General features: G+C 39.4%; 1 protein-coding gene across 1 annotated transcript; it reads right to left on the minus strand.

Annotated features, from left to right (window-relative positions):
• Positions 1 to 10,998: 10,998 nt before the first annotated feature.
• On the minus strand, positions 10,999 to 12,123 carry LOC110461428 (uncharacterized protein DDB_G0290685-like). Its single transcript, XM_021514872.1, has one exon. The coding sequence runs from the start codon at positions 12,121 to 12,123 to the stop codon at positions 10,999 to 11,001; it is 1,125 nt and encodes a 374-aa protein (XP_021370547.1).
• Positions 12,124 to 13,472: the final 1,349 nt, after the last annotated feature.

Here is a 13,472-nt window from a genome sequence, read left to right on the forward strand (position 1 = left end):
ATGATAATACATGTACATACATATGCGGTAAAAAGCATTTTTTTTTTTTAAATTGCATGAAATAATAAAACTTCTCAGAAATGCAATTATACTCTTGATCTTGTTATCAAAGAATCAGAAGTTGTATTGTGTGTACATGTATATTTTATCAGGCTGTTTTTAATGATATTCTAAGCTTGTTAAGCCCTATTTTTTGATGTCATGTAAATGGTGTAAATAAGCATGGCTATAAGCCCTTTAACTCATTAGGCGTTACAATATTGGACACAACTTATACTCATTATTTTTTGAGAAAAGAGTACTGAAGGGTTGTGGACCAAATGAAGAAATTAGAGCTAACCAGGATGTGAATGAATGAGTTTGTGATATGGAGGAGAAGCTTATTTCTGGTTGTGAACTTGCCTCTGAGATTGTGATATGAAGGAAGAGCTTATTTCTGGTTGTGAACTTGCCTCTGAGATTGTGATATGAAGGAAGAGCTTATTTCTGGTTGTGAACTTGCCTCTGAGATTGTGATATGAAGGAAGAGCTTATTTCTGGTTGTGAACTTGCCTCTGAGATTGTGATATGAAGGAAGAGCTTATTTCTGGTTGTGAACTTGCCTCTGAGATTGTGATATGAAGGAAGAGCTTATTTCTGGTTGTGAACTTGCCTCTGAGATTGTGATATGAAGGAAGAGCTTATTTCTGGTTATGAACTTACCTCTGAGATTGTGATATGAAGGAAGAGCTTATTTCTGGTTATGAACTTGCCTCTGAGTTTGTGATAAATGTTGGAAGAGCTTATTTCTGGTTGTGAACTTGCCTCTGGATTTGTTATACATGATGGAAGAGCTTACTTCAAAAGTATACTTGCCGCTGAGCTTCTGATATTGAGGAAGAGCTTATTTCTGGTTGTGAACTTGCCTTTGAGATTGTGATATGAAGAAAGAGCTTATTTCTGGTTGTGAACTTGTCTCTGAGATTGTGATTTGAATGAAGAGCTTATTTCTGGTTGTGAACTTGCCTTTGAGATTGTGATATGAAGAAAGAGCTTATTTCTGGTTGTGAACTTGCCTCAGAGTTTGTGATATGAAGGAAGAGCTTATTTCTGGTTATGAACTTACCTCTGAGATTGTGATATGAAGGAAGAGCTTATTTCTGCTTGTGAACTTGCCTCTGAGATTGTGATATGAAGGAAGAGCTTATTTCTGCTTGTGAACTTGCCTCTGAGATTGTGATATTGAGGAAGAGCTTATTTATGGTTGTGAACTTGCCTCAGAGATTGTGATATTTAGGAAGAGCTTATTTATGGTTGTGAACTTGCCTCAGAGATTGTGATATTTAGGAAGAGCTTATTTATGGTTGTGAACTTGCCTCAGAGATTGTGATATTGAGGAAGAGCTTATTTCTGGTTGTGAACTTGCCTTTGAGATTGTGATATGAAGAAAGAGCTTATTTCTGGTTGTGAACTTGCCTTTGAGATTGTGATATGAAGAAAGAGCTTATTTCTGGTTGTGAACTTGTCTCTGAGATTGTGATTTGAATGAAGAGCTTATTTCTGGTTGTGAACTTGCCTCTGGATTTGTTATACATGATGTAAGAGCTTACTTCAAAAGTATACTTGCCGCTGAGCTTCTGATATTGAGGAAGAGCTTATTTCTGGTTGTGAACTTGCCTCTGGGTTTGTGATATGAAGGAAGAGCTTATTTCTGGTTGTGAACTTGCCTCTAAGATTGTGATATGAAGGTAGAGCTTATTTCTGGATGTGAACTTGCCTCTGAGATTGTGGTTTGAAGGAAGAGCTTATTTCTGGATGTGAACTTGCCTCTGAGATTGTGGTTTGAAGGAAGAGCTTATTTCTGGATGTGAACTTGCCTCTGAGATTGTGGTTTGAAGGAAGAGCTTATTTCTGGATGTGAACTTGCCTCTGAGATTGTGATATTGAGGAAGAGCTTATTTCTGGTTGTGAACTTGCCTTTGAGATTGTGATATGAAGGTAGAGCTTATTTCTGGTTGTGAACTTGCCTTTGAGATTGTGATATGAAGAAAGAGCTTATTTCTGGTTGTGAACTTGTCTCTGAGATTGTGATTTGAATGAAGAGCTTATTTCTGGTTGTGAACTTGCCTTTGAGATTGTGATATGAAGGTAGAGCTTATTTCTGGATGTGAACTTGCCTCTGAGATTGTGATATTGAGGAAGAGCTTATTTCTGGTTGTGAACTTGCCTTTGAGATTGTGATATGAAGAAAGAGCTTATTTCTGGTTGTGAACTTGCCTTTGAGATTGTGATATGAAGGTAGAGCTTATTTCTGGCTGTGAACTTGCCTCTGAGATTGTGATTTGAAGGAAGAGCTTATTTCTGGTTGTGAACTTGCCTTTGAGATTGTGATATGAAGAAAGAGCTTATTTCTGGTTGTGAACTTGCCTCTAAGATTGTGATATGAAGGTAGAGCTTATTTCTGGCTGTGAACTTGCCTCTGAGATTGTGATTTGAATGAAGAGCTTATTTCTGGTTGTGAACTTGCCTTTGAGATTGTGATATGAAGAAAGAGCTTATTTCTGGTTGTGAACTTGCCTTTGAGATTGTGATATGAAGGTAGAGCTTATTTCTGGATGTGAACTTGCCTCTGAGATTGTGATTTGAAGGAAGAGCTTATTTCTGGTTGTGAACTTGCCTCAGAGATTGTGATATTGAGGAAGAGCTTATTTATGGTTGTGAACTTGCCTCAGAGATTGTGATATGGAGGCGTGTGTAATGATCATAACAGGTGTGTCTGAATCAAATGAATGTTCTTCGGAGTTATTTTGATACATAAAAAGAGAAAGATAAATTGAGCAAAGCATTTTCAGTCCCATCTCATACACTTTCTCCCTCATCAGAAATGTGGAATGAGGGAAACATCCCTGATTGCAGGTTTCAGAGGTTGACACCTTTGTGTTCCTGAGTTTGTGATATGAATTAAGGGCTGATTTCTGGTTGTAAACTTGCTGATTTGTTGGTGAAATGAAGACAGAGCTTATTACTGTTGTTAAACTTGCCTCCGAGCTTGTGATATGATGGTAGAGCTTATTTCTGGTGTTAAACTTGCTTCAGAGCTTGTGATATGATGGAAGAGCTTGTTTCTGGTTGTAAACTTATCTCAGAGCTTGTGATATGATGGTAGAGCTCATTTTTGGTTGTAAACTTGTCTCAGAGCTTATGATATGATGGAAGAGCTTATTTCTGGTGTTAAACTTGTCTCAGAGCTTGTGATATGATGGAAGAGCTTATTTCTGGTTGTAAACTTATCTCAGAGGTTGTGATATGATGGTAGAGCTTAGTTTTGGTTGTAAACTTGTCTCAGAGTTTGTGATACAATGGAATAGATAAGTTGGTTGTTAACCTGCCTCTGAGCTTGAAATGGTCTGTAAACCACTGTGAAACATAGAGTTTTAACCCTGGCTATATAAAGCCTTAATTGAATGCTACATTAACCTGTCTATTCCAACACCTTGAGTAACCTGGAAACCCATATAAATGAAAAATTCAATATAATTATGTTCGTAGAAACTTCTACAAAAGTTTGTTAAGAAATAAAGTTTTATGGGAGATCATCAAGTCCATTGTGCAGTATTAAGTTGTGTGTCTTGATTTCAGGTTAAAGTTCAACAGTATTAAGTTGTGTGTCTGGATTTCAGGTTAAAGTTCAATATTATTAAGTTGTGTGTCTTGATTTCAGGTTAAAGTTCAACAGCTGTAAATTGTGTGTCTTGATTTCAGGTTAAAGTTCAAGTCTTAAGGTGCATATGGATTTCAGGTTTTAGTTCAGAATATTGGGAGTCAAAATATAAGGTGATTTATAAATCACCTTTCTTGTTCAAAATTAATATAATATGAATATGGTTTTACAAATTTTATAGAAATATTTTCACAACATGCTTATTCATTGTAAACACCATAAAAAATGCATTTTTTTTCTTGGATAGATATTCTTTCCTTTCAAAATAAGTTTCCAAATAGAAGTTTATATTTTTTCCCAAAATTAATGGGAAAAAAATATGATCATAATGAATGCTACCATGACATATATATTCCATCGATGCTTTAGGTAAGTGTATTTACATCCAATACTTGCTGGAGGGTTACACAGATTGTGCTATAAAGAATACATGTAAACCTTTAAAAATAACTAGCAGCACCATCTTGAGCACAGCACTATGTGAAGACACTGTTTCTTGCCTGGTAGAACTGTAATGAGTATTGTAGAACCTAAATTAAAGGAGACATATTTGTGGTGCCATTTGCTTTTTATGCCCTACTAAACAGGAAATGACTTAAGTTTACAGGAAAAACAATAGCTGAGGTTTAAGATTTTGTATCGGGCCTATAAAGTACAGCTTGGGTAATATTGGTAAGTTTAGGTTTTGTATCGGGGCCTGTAAAGTAAAGCTCGGGTAATATTGGTAAGTTTAGGTTTCATATCGTGGCCTGTATAGTAAAGCTCCGGTAATATTGTTAAGTTTAGGTTTTGTATCGGGGCCTGTAAAGTAAAGCTTGGGTAATATTGGTAAGTTGAGGTTTCATATCGTGGCCTGTACATTATACAAAATGTAGTAAAGCTCAGGTAATATTGGTAAGTTTAGGTTTTGTTTCAGGACCTGTTAAGTAAAGCTTGGGTAATATTGGTAAGTTTAGGTTTTGTTTCAGGACCTGGGGCCTGTAACTGAAACCTCGTTCTTAACTATATATTTACGGAATGGTTTAAGGTGACACAAAGTTTCTGGTAAGAGTGTAACTGAAATCCGTTCGTAAGTGGCTCTTCTAGTCGTAAACCTATCTTAAAAACGTATGTACGAATGGCGATAAGATCGGGATATTTTCCGGAAAATTCACTTCACCACTTTCCACTTTAGCTGGTTATTTGATCACAGTGTCCTCGCTGCGTTTGTTATACAAGGTCTTTTGTTATGTAAGCCTAATGGTAAGTGTTTGTTTGACACCTGTAAAAACAAAACGGTTTTGTAGTGAGAATTATCATCATAGCAGCTACATGTATGCCGAAAGCAAACCGCAAAAGAAAGCCAAACTATAGTATTGAAGAATTGGAAATACTGCTTCGAGGAGTCAGACCCACCTTTGATACAAAATCAGGTCGCCTTTTCCCAATGATGTTTTAGACCGAATATGGACAAAATTCTATTATTCCTACAGAAGAAGAATTTTCAAGAATTTGCTAAATTACCTCTATGGGGTCCCACCTCTCATCAGGCCCCAGGGGGGTCAGACACACCATTTACACAAAATTGATTTCCCTTCCGCATAGGATGCTACTGTTCAAATTTGGTCAAAAAACCTACATCATAACGGAAGAAAAAAGGATATTAAAGCTATTCCTCTATATCCCTGATTTGGCCCTGCCCCTCTGCCCCCAGGGGGGGCACACACACCATTTATACAAAATTGTGTCCCCTTGGCCCAAGGATGCTCCAGACAAAATTATAAGGAAATCTCTTAATCTCTACGGTAGAAGGATTATAAAGGTTTTACTTCTATTTCAATTGTTTGGCCCCACCCCTCTGCCCCCCAGGGGGGCAACACCCACCGTTTATACAAAATTGAGTCTCCTTGGCCTAAGGATGCTCCAGACCAAATTTAGTCAAAATCTACTTAGCCGTTCAGGACTAGTAGCATTTTAAGGGAAAAGTTGACGGACGGACGGACGGACGGACGGACGACGGACATTGCGGTATGGCATATAAGCTCACCACGGTCCTTCGGACCAGGTGAGCTAAAAATGGCATGATTGGAGTTCTATTGTGAAAGGAAAACGAGCAAGGTTTACTTGAGAAAGAAAGCAAACGGGTAGTGGACCCCCTCCGGAAAATGATGAACTATCTGAAATAGAGGACATTGCATGCTTTCTTAGGCGCCAACACAAGACCTTTATGAAGACACCTCAATCTCATTTTCCATATTCCGAATGTCACTCAATGACACAGCAGGTACTATGATGAGAGACATTGTAGCGCCTGTCTCGGCATGTTTGAGGATTCTGTTTAGGGGTCAGCAACCACGGTTTAAGTCCATAACAACTGTCCCCAAGTAGCCAACCACCTGCAAGTGTGCCCGCTTCAAAGGCAGCACTTAGAACACAATTATTCCATATATGACCATCATGTGTTGCACCAGGCCACTTAGTTACAACATTCAAAAATAAATTGTTGGCATCACATACTCCTTGAATGTTCAAGGCATGAAAGCCTTTTCGGGACACGTACAAATGTTCATCATCCGTCGGGGTAGATATTGGGATTAATGACCCATTAACTGCTCCTAGGACATTTGGAAATCCCCTAATTGCAAAAAAATATCTTTTCAACTGACCTTGGCGCTGGGCATCCATGGGAAACTCTATATGCCGTTGACTTTGTCGTGCAGGTGAAGACGATATTGTTTTCACTGATCGCGATACAGCCATTTTGCTAACTCCATGAGCATCACCGATGACAGACATATAACTACCGCGGGCATAACACCTTAGACATATCATCACCTGCAATGAAACAGGAAGAGCCCGGTTTCTGTTGGTTGGTCTTGATAGTTCATTTTCCATATTATTACAGAGATTATGGCTTCATCACTGAAATAATCCAGTGGATTGTTTCTATCTCGCAACAAACGTCTTGGAATGTTTTGGTTATGTTGACGAAGATGGAAGAGCATATCAGCCATTTTCCCAGTGTGATTTATATACTAAGAGAGTGATAAGAGAGGGCATGACCAACCTTAGTAAAGAAACAACATTTCTAAAATAAAAATGGTTTCAGTTACACCTGGAGGTGCTGATTTTGGACGTAAGAATACCTTGACGAAGTAAGAAGGCTTTCGATTACACCCCATCTTAATTTGCCACTAAGAGAACGGTAAGAGACAGAGGTTCCGCTACACTTTACATATTATTCTCTTAAGCCAACCTTAAACTTGTTTTCAGTTACACAATAAACCATTAAGGTAATCTTAAGGCTAACTTAGTCCTTAAGTATGCTTTCAGTTACAGGCCCCAGCTAAGTAAAGCTTGGGTAATATTGGTAAGTTTAGGTTTAATTTCAGGACCTGCTAAGTAAAGCTTGGGTAATATTGGTAAGTTGAAGTTTAATTTCAGGACCTGCTAAGTAAAGCTTGGGATTGGTAAGTTTAGGTTTTGTTTCGGTGCCTATTAAGTAGAGCTCGGGTAATATTGCTAAGTTTAGGTCTGTATTGGGGCCTATAAAGTAAAGCTAAGATAATATTGGTAAGTGAAGGTTTTTTGTCGTGGCCGGTAACTTTTGACAGACACAATTCTAGCCTCAAACTAAGAGAACCTTACACACTTCTAAATTTATCATTGGAGCACCTGTTACCCTAAACTAGATTTAACCTTGGGTACCTGTAACTCTAGACTAGATTTAACCTTGGTGTACCTGTTACTCTAGACTAGATTTAACCTTGGAGCACCTGTTATTTTAGACTAGATTTAACCTTGGAGCACCTGTAACTCTAGACTAGATTTACCCTTGGTGTACCTGTTACTCTAGGCTAGATTTAACCTTGGAGCACCTGTTATTTTAGACTAGATTTAACCTTGGAGCACCTGTTACTCTAGACTAGATTTAACCTTGGGGCACCTGTTACTCTAGACTAGATTTAACCTTAGAGCACCTATTACTCTAGACTAGATTTAACCTTGGAGCACCTGTAACTCTAGACTAGATTTACCCTTGGGGTACCTGTTACTCTAGACTAGATTTAACCTTGGGGTACCTGCTACTCTAGACTAGATTTATCCTTGGAGCACCTGTTATTCTAGACTAGATTTAACCTTGGAGCACCGGTATCGCTAGACTAGATTTAACCTTGGGGTACCTGTTACTATAGACTAGATTTAACCTTGTAGCACCTGTTATTCTAGACTAGATTTAACCTTGGAGCACCTGTAACTCTAGACTAGATTTACCCTTGGGGTACCTGTTACTCTAGACTAGATTTAACCTTGTAGCACCTGTTATTCTAGACTAGATTTAACCTTGGAGCACCTGTTCCTCTAGACTAGATTTAACCTTGGAGCACCTGTTATTCTAGACTAGATTTAACCTTGGAGCACCGGTATCGCTAGACTAGATTTAACCTTGGGGTACCTGTTACTCTAGACTAGATTTAGCCTTGGAGCCCCTGTTATTCTAGACTAGATTTAACCTTGGAGCACCTGTAACTCTAGACTAGATTTAACCTTGGGGCACCTGTTACTCTAGACTAGATTTAACCTTGGAGCACCTGTTACTCTAGACTAGATTTAACCTTGAAGCACCTGTTACTCTAGACAGAGGTATTCTAGACTAAAACTAATTGAATAGGAGAACACATAGCTTTTGACAGACACTCTTCTAGTCACAGACTTGGAGAGCTTATTACTATGTAAAGAAGTTCTTCTTCCCTCATATTCGGTGAACCTGTAACTCGGGACAGATGCACTAGTGGACTTTAACTTTGAGAAGCTGTAGCTCTAGAGGCTAGCCCTGGTAAACTCAAACTCCAGATAGATGCTCGTCCAGACTCATACTCAGAAAACCTGTAAAGCCTACAACTCTTGACAGACATTCTTTTAAATTAGACCAAATGATTAACATGTAATGTGTTTATCCATCTCTTAATGATACAGGGTCAATCAGCCTCTCCCATGGCTCTTCTCCATTGATGCTGAAGTCACAAATAAACAGCACTATCATCAATAATGGACAAATTTTGTCCCTGATTTTATGTTGGTTGATTATACTTCCATGAGGAGTCTAGCACAGTTATAGAGTCTGTGGGAATGGTCTGGGATAATCTGGTGCTGTTGACACTGAGGATTTGGCTGGAATTTGTATCAATAGTTTAACTAATCACTTAATTACTTCAATGGAATAATCTTGTTTGCTGTTTATGTATTGCTCTTTAATCAAGTCCTTTTCCTGGACTCTTAAATAGACAACTGCACAAGAACAAGCTGCATCACTATCTCTTACTAGGCTACATGAATGTAAAGCAGGATTAGTGGACACATTTGGATAATTAGGAAGTCTTTTTATAAAAATCAATAATTTTCGGTACTGATCCGTTTTGAGTATCCTGGCATATCTTTTTATCATATGATCTATTTATTAATCAGTGTAAGCAATATCCAATAAATTGACTAGTATATTGCGTGTGTTACAACCTCCGTTTTGATGTCATAAGTTTACGTTTTATTCGTTTTTTTGTAGTTGTACGTGTAAATCCTACAATAAAAAGAACTTCAAACTTGTTTCTATTTCCTATGTGTTGAGTTATCCTCCCTGTAACAAGTTTTGGAGGGAGGGTCGACTGGAATTAGGTTGTCTATCTATCCATCACTGTGTGTTCATTTGAACTTTTCTGAACAACTCCCTCACTTTTTCTGAACTTTTGTGAACTCCATTGATGTAGTCACCTCACTCTGAAGTCATGCACCTATGCCTAGTTTTTTGATCTGGCTATAATAATCATTATGGGAGTTATGTCCCCTTTACAAAGGGATAAGTCAAATATTGTCTGGATAATTCATCCTATGGTTTTAATTCAAATTTTGTTTTGTTTTTATTGAGTCATTTTTATTAGAGTTATTTCCCCTTTTTGACTTCGACAAATACTGCCCTTTGACAATAAGGCAGTATTGCTACCTACCTTATTGACCAATATTCCATGGAACCTGGTGCATAGGAGTGATACCATAGGTAGTTTGATATAGTTCTAGTTAAAATTACTGTAGTTTTCTTCTACTTATAAGTATACATTTTTAATTCAGTATGTTTCATGAAAAAATGCATCAGTATGTTCATTCAAAAACAATATTATTACATGCAAAGTTATAAATCTCTAAAATATGTCATACGGTAGCTGGTATACTCATCCAGAGGATGTGTTTTGTTTCAAATTATTTATATCTAATAATTTTAGTTGTGACTTTAACAATTTTGTATAGTTGGAAAGCGAGTAGTGTGCTTCTACCAAGAATTAAATAAATGAATCCAGCTTCCCAGACAGCTGCTCTGCTGATAGAGTTAAAGGGAAGTTCCCTTCAGCAAGATGCTAAAAGGTGACCATATCTACAACTAAAACCTGCCACACTACTCCATCTTTTTAAAATGTGTTTGCCCTAAAACACCACAACAGCCCAGGTTTTAACTCCCTGTCACCACAGGGAGGACCACAGACACCATTTGTATTAGGAAAGAGAGTAGTGTGCTTCCACTGGGGATCAAACCACTGACCCCCAGGTTCCCAGTCTACCGCTCTACCGATAGAGCTAAAGGGAATTCCCTAATGCAAGAAAGCAACTGTTATAATATTTACAATTAGAACCAGTCACAGTTGTATTGTTGTATTTAAATACGTTATATACATGCCTTTGATTATGTTGATGACATCATGGAGGTGCTCCTCATAATATGATACACGCAAAATGCACTATGGTTGTTAAATTGTTTGACGGCAAACAAAGTAGTTTTTTTGTGTCCTAAATGTTCTGTAAATAATATTGTCAAGAACTTGATAAAAAACTAACTAAGGGTATATCAAAAAGATTATCAACCTCAAGGTTAAAGATCAATATAGGACATGTTGAGATCAATACCTCCTAGTGAGCACATAGCTTTGATCAGTAAACTACTCAGTAGGTTACACGTATTTTATATTGATGCTGTATGGTGATTAGTTAGTTAATATTAGCACAGATGGATGGTAGCAGTGTGATGTCCAGATAAAAACCAGATACATGAACACTTAATCAACACTAATTATAGTTGTATGGAGTTTTCAGTCATCTACTGTTTGTGGTGAATCTTAATCTTTAAATGTCTTTTGTCCAACTTCTTCGCCTGTTGTCCATATTTGTTTACTTTTGTCCTTCTTCTTGATTTGTTGTCAACCTTCTTGGTTTGTTGCCAACCTTCTTTGTTTGCTGTCCACCTTCTGTGTTTGTTGCCAACCTTCTGTGTTTGCTGTTCACCTTCTGAGTTTGCTGTCCACCTTTTTGGTTTGCTGTCCATCTTCTGTGTTTGCAGGCCACCTTCTTGGTTTGAAGGCCACCCTCTGTGTTTGTTGTCCACCTTCTGTGTTTGCTGTCCACCTTCTTGGTTTGCTGTTCACCTTCTTGGTTTGCTGTCCATCTTCTGTGTTTGCTGTCCACCTCTTGGTTTGTTGCCAACCTTCTTGGTTTTTTGCCAACCTTCTTTGTTTGCTGTCCACCTTCTGTGTTTGCTGTCCACCTTCTGTGTTTGTTGCCAACCTTCTGTGTTTGTTGCCCACCTTCTGTGTTTGTTGCCAACCTTCTGTGTTTGCTGTCCACCTTCTGAGTTTGCTGTCCACCTTCTTGGTTTGCTGTCCATCTTCTGTGTTTGCAGGCCACCTTCTTGGTTTGAAGGCCCCCTTCTGTTTTTGCTGTCCACCTTCTGTGTTTGCTGTCCACCTTCTTGGTTTGCTGTTCAGCTTCTTGGTTTGCTGTCCATCTTCTGTGTTTGCTGTCCACCTCTTGGTTTGTTGCCAACATTCTTGGTTTTTTGCCAACCTTCTTTGTTTGCTGTCCACCTTCTGTGTTTGCTGTCCGCCTTCTGTGTTTGCTGTCCACATTCTGTGTTTGTTGCCAACCTTCTGTGTTTGTTGCCAACCTTCTGTGTTTGCTGTCCATCTTCTGTGTTTGCAGGCCACCTTCTTGGTTTGAAGGCCACCTTCTGTTTTTGCTGTCCACCTTCTGTGTTTGCTGTCCACCTTCTGTGTTGGCTGTCCACCTTCTTGGTTTGTTGTCCACCTTCTGTGTTTGCTGTCCACCTTCTGTGTTTGCTGTCCACCTTCTTGGTTTGCTGTCCATCTTCTGTGTTTGCAGGCCACTTTCTTGGTTTTGTTGTCCACCTTCTTGGTTTGTTGTCCACCTTCTGTGTTTGCTGTCCACCTTCTGTGTTTGCTGTCCACCTTCTGTGTTTGCAGGCCACCTTCTGTATTTGCTGTCCAACATCTGTGTTTGCTTTTCACCATCTGTGTTTGTTGTCCACCTTCTGGGTTTGCTGTCCACCTTCTGTGTTTGTTGTCAACCTTCTGTGTTTGCTGTCTACCTTCTGTGTTTGCTGTCCACATTCTGTGTTTGCTGCCCACCTTCTGTGTTTGCTGTCAACCTTCTGTTTTTGCTGTCTACCTTCGGTGTTTGCTGTCCACATTCTGTGTTTGTTGCCAACCTTCTGTGTTTGTTGCCAACCTTCTGTGTTTGTGGCCAACCTTCTGTGTTTGCTGTCCACCTTCTGTGTTTGCGTTTGTTGTCCACCTTCTGTGTTTGCTGTCCCCCTTCTTGGTTTGCAGGCCACCTTCTTGGTTTTCTGTCCACCTTCTGTAATTGCTGTCTATCTTCTGTGTTAGCTGTCCACCTTCTTGATTTGTTGTCCACCTTCTGTGTTTGCTGTCAACCTTCTGTTTTTGCTGTCTACCTTCGGTGTTTGCTGTCCACATTCTGTGTTTGTTGCCAGCCTTCTGTGTTTGTTGCCAACCTACTGTGTTTGCTGTGCAGCTTCTGTGTTTGCTGTGCACCTTCTTGGTTTCTGTCCATCTTTTGTGTTTGCAGGCCACCTTCTTGGTTTGAAGGCCGCCCTCTGTGTTTGTTGTCCACCTTCTGTGTTTGCTGTCCACCTTATTGGTTTGCAGGCCACCTTCTTGGTTTTCTGTCCACCTTCTGTAATTGCTGTCTATCTTCTGTGTTAGCTGTCCACCTTCTTGATTTGTTGTCCACCTTCTGTGTTTGCTGTCCACCTTCTTTGTTTGCTGTCCACCTTCTTGGTTTGTTGTCCACCTCCTGTGTTTGCTGTCCACCTTCTTGGTTTGCAGGCCACCTTCTTGGTTTTCTGTCCACCTTCTGTATTTGCTGTCTATCTTCTGTGTTAGCTGTCCACCTTCTTGATTTGTTGTCCACCTTCTGTGTTTGCTGTCCACCCTCTGTGTTTGCTGTCCACCTTCTGTGTTGTTTGCTGTCCACCTTCTGTGTTTGCTCTCCACCTTCTTGGTTTGTTGTCCACCTTCTGTGTTTGCTGTCAACCTTCTGTGGTTGCTGTCTACCTTCTGTGTTTGCTGTCCACATTCTGTGTTTGGTGCCAACCTTCTGTGTTTGTGGCCAACCTTCTGTGTTTGCTGTCCACCTTCTGGGTTTGCTGTCCACCTTCTGTGTTTGTTGTCAACCTTCTGTGTTTGCTGTCTACCTTCTGTGTTTGCTGTCCACATTCTGTGTTTGGTGCCAACCTTCTGTGTTTGTGGCCAACCTTCTGTGTTTGCTGTCCACCTTCTGGGTTTGCTGTCCACCTTCTGTGTTTGTTGTCAACCTTCTGTGTTTGCTGTCCACCTTCTGGGTTTGCTGTCCACCTTCTGTGTTTGTTGTCAACCTTCTGTGTTTGCTGTCCACCTTCTGGGTTTGCTGTCCACCTTCTGTGTTTGTTGTCAACCTT

The sequence above is a fragment of the Mizuhopecten yessoensis genome, unplaced genomic scaffold, assembly GCF_002113885.1.
Source record: "Mizuhopecten yessoensis strain PY_sf001 unplaced genomic scaffold, ASM211388v2 scaffold10619, whole genome shotgun sequence".
NCBI classification, from domain to species: domain Eukaryota; kingdom Metazoa; phylum Mollusca; class Bivalvia; order Pectinida; family Pectinidae; genus Mizuhopecten; species Mizuhopecten yessoensis.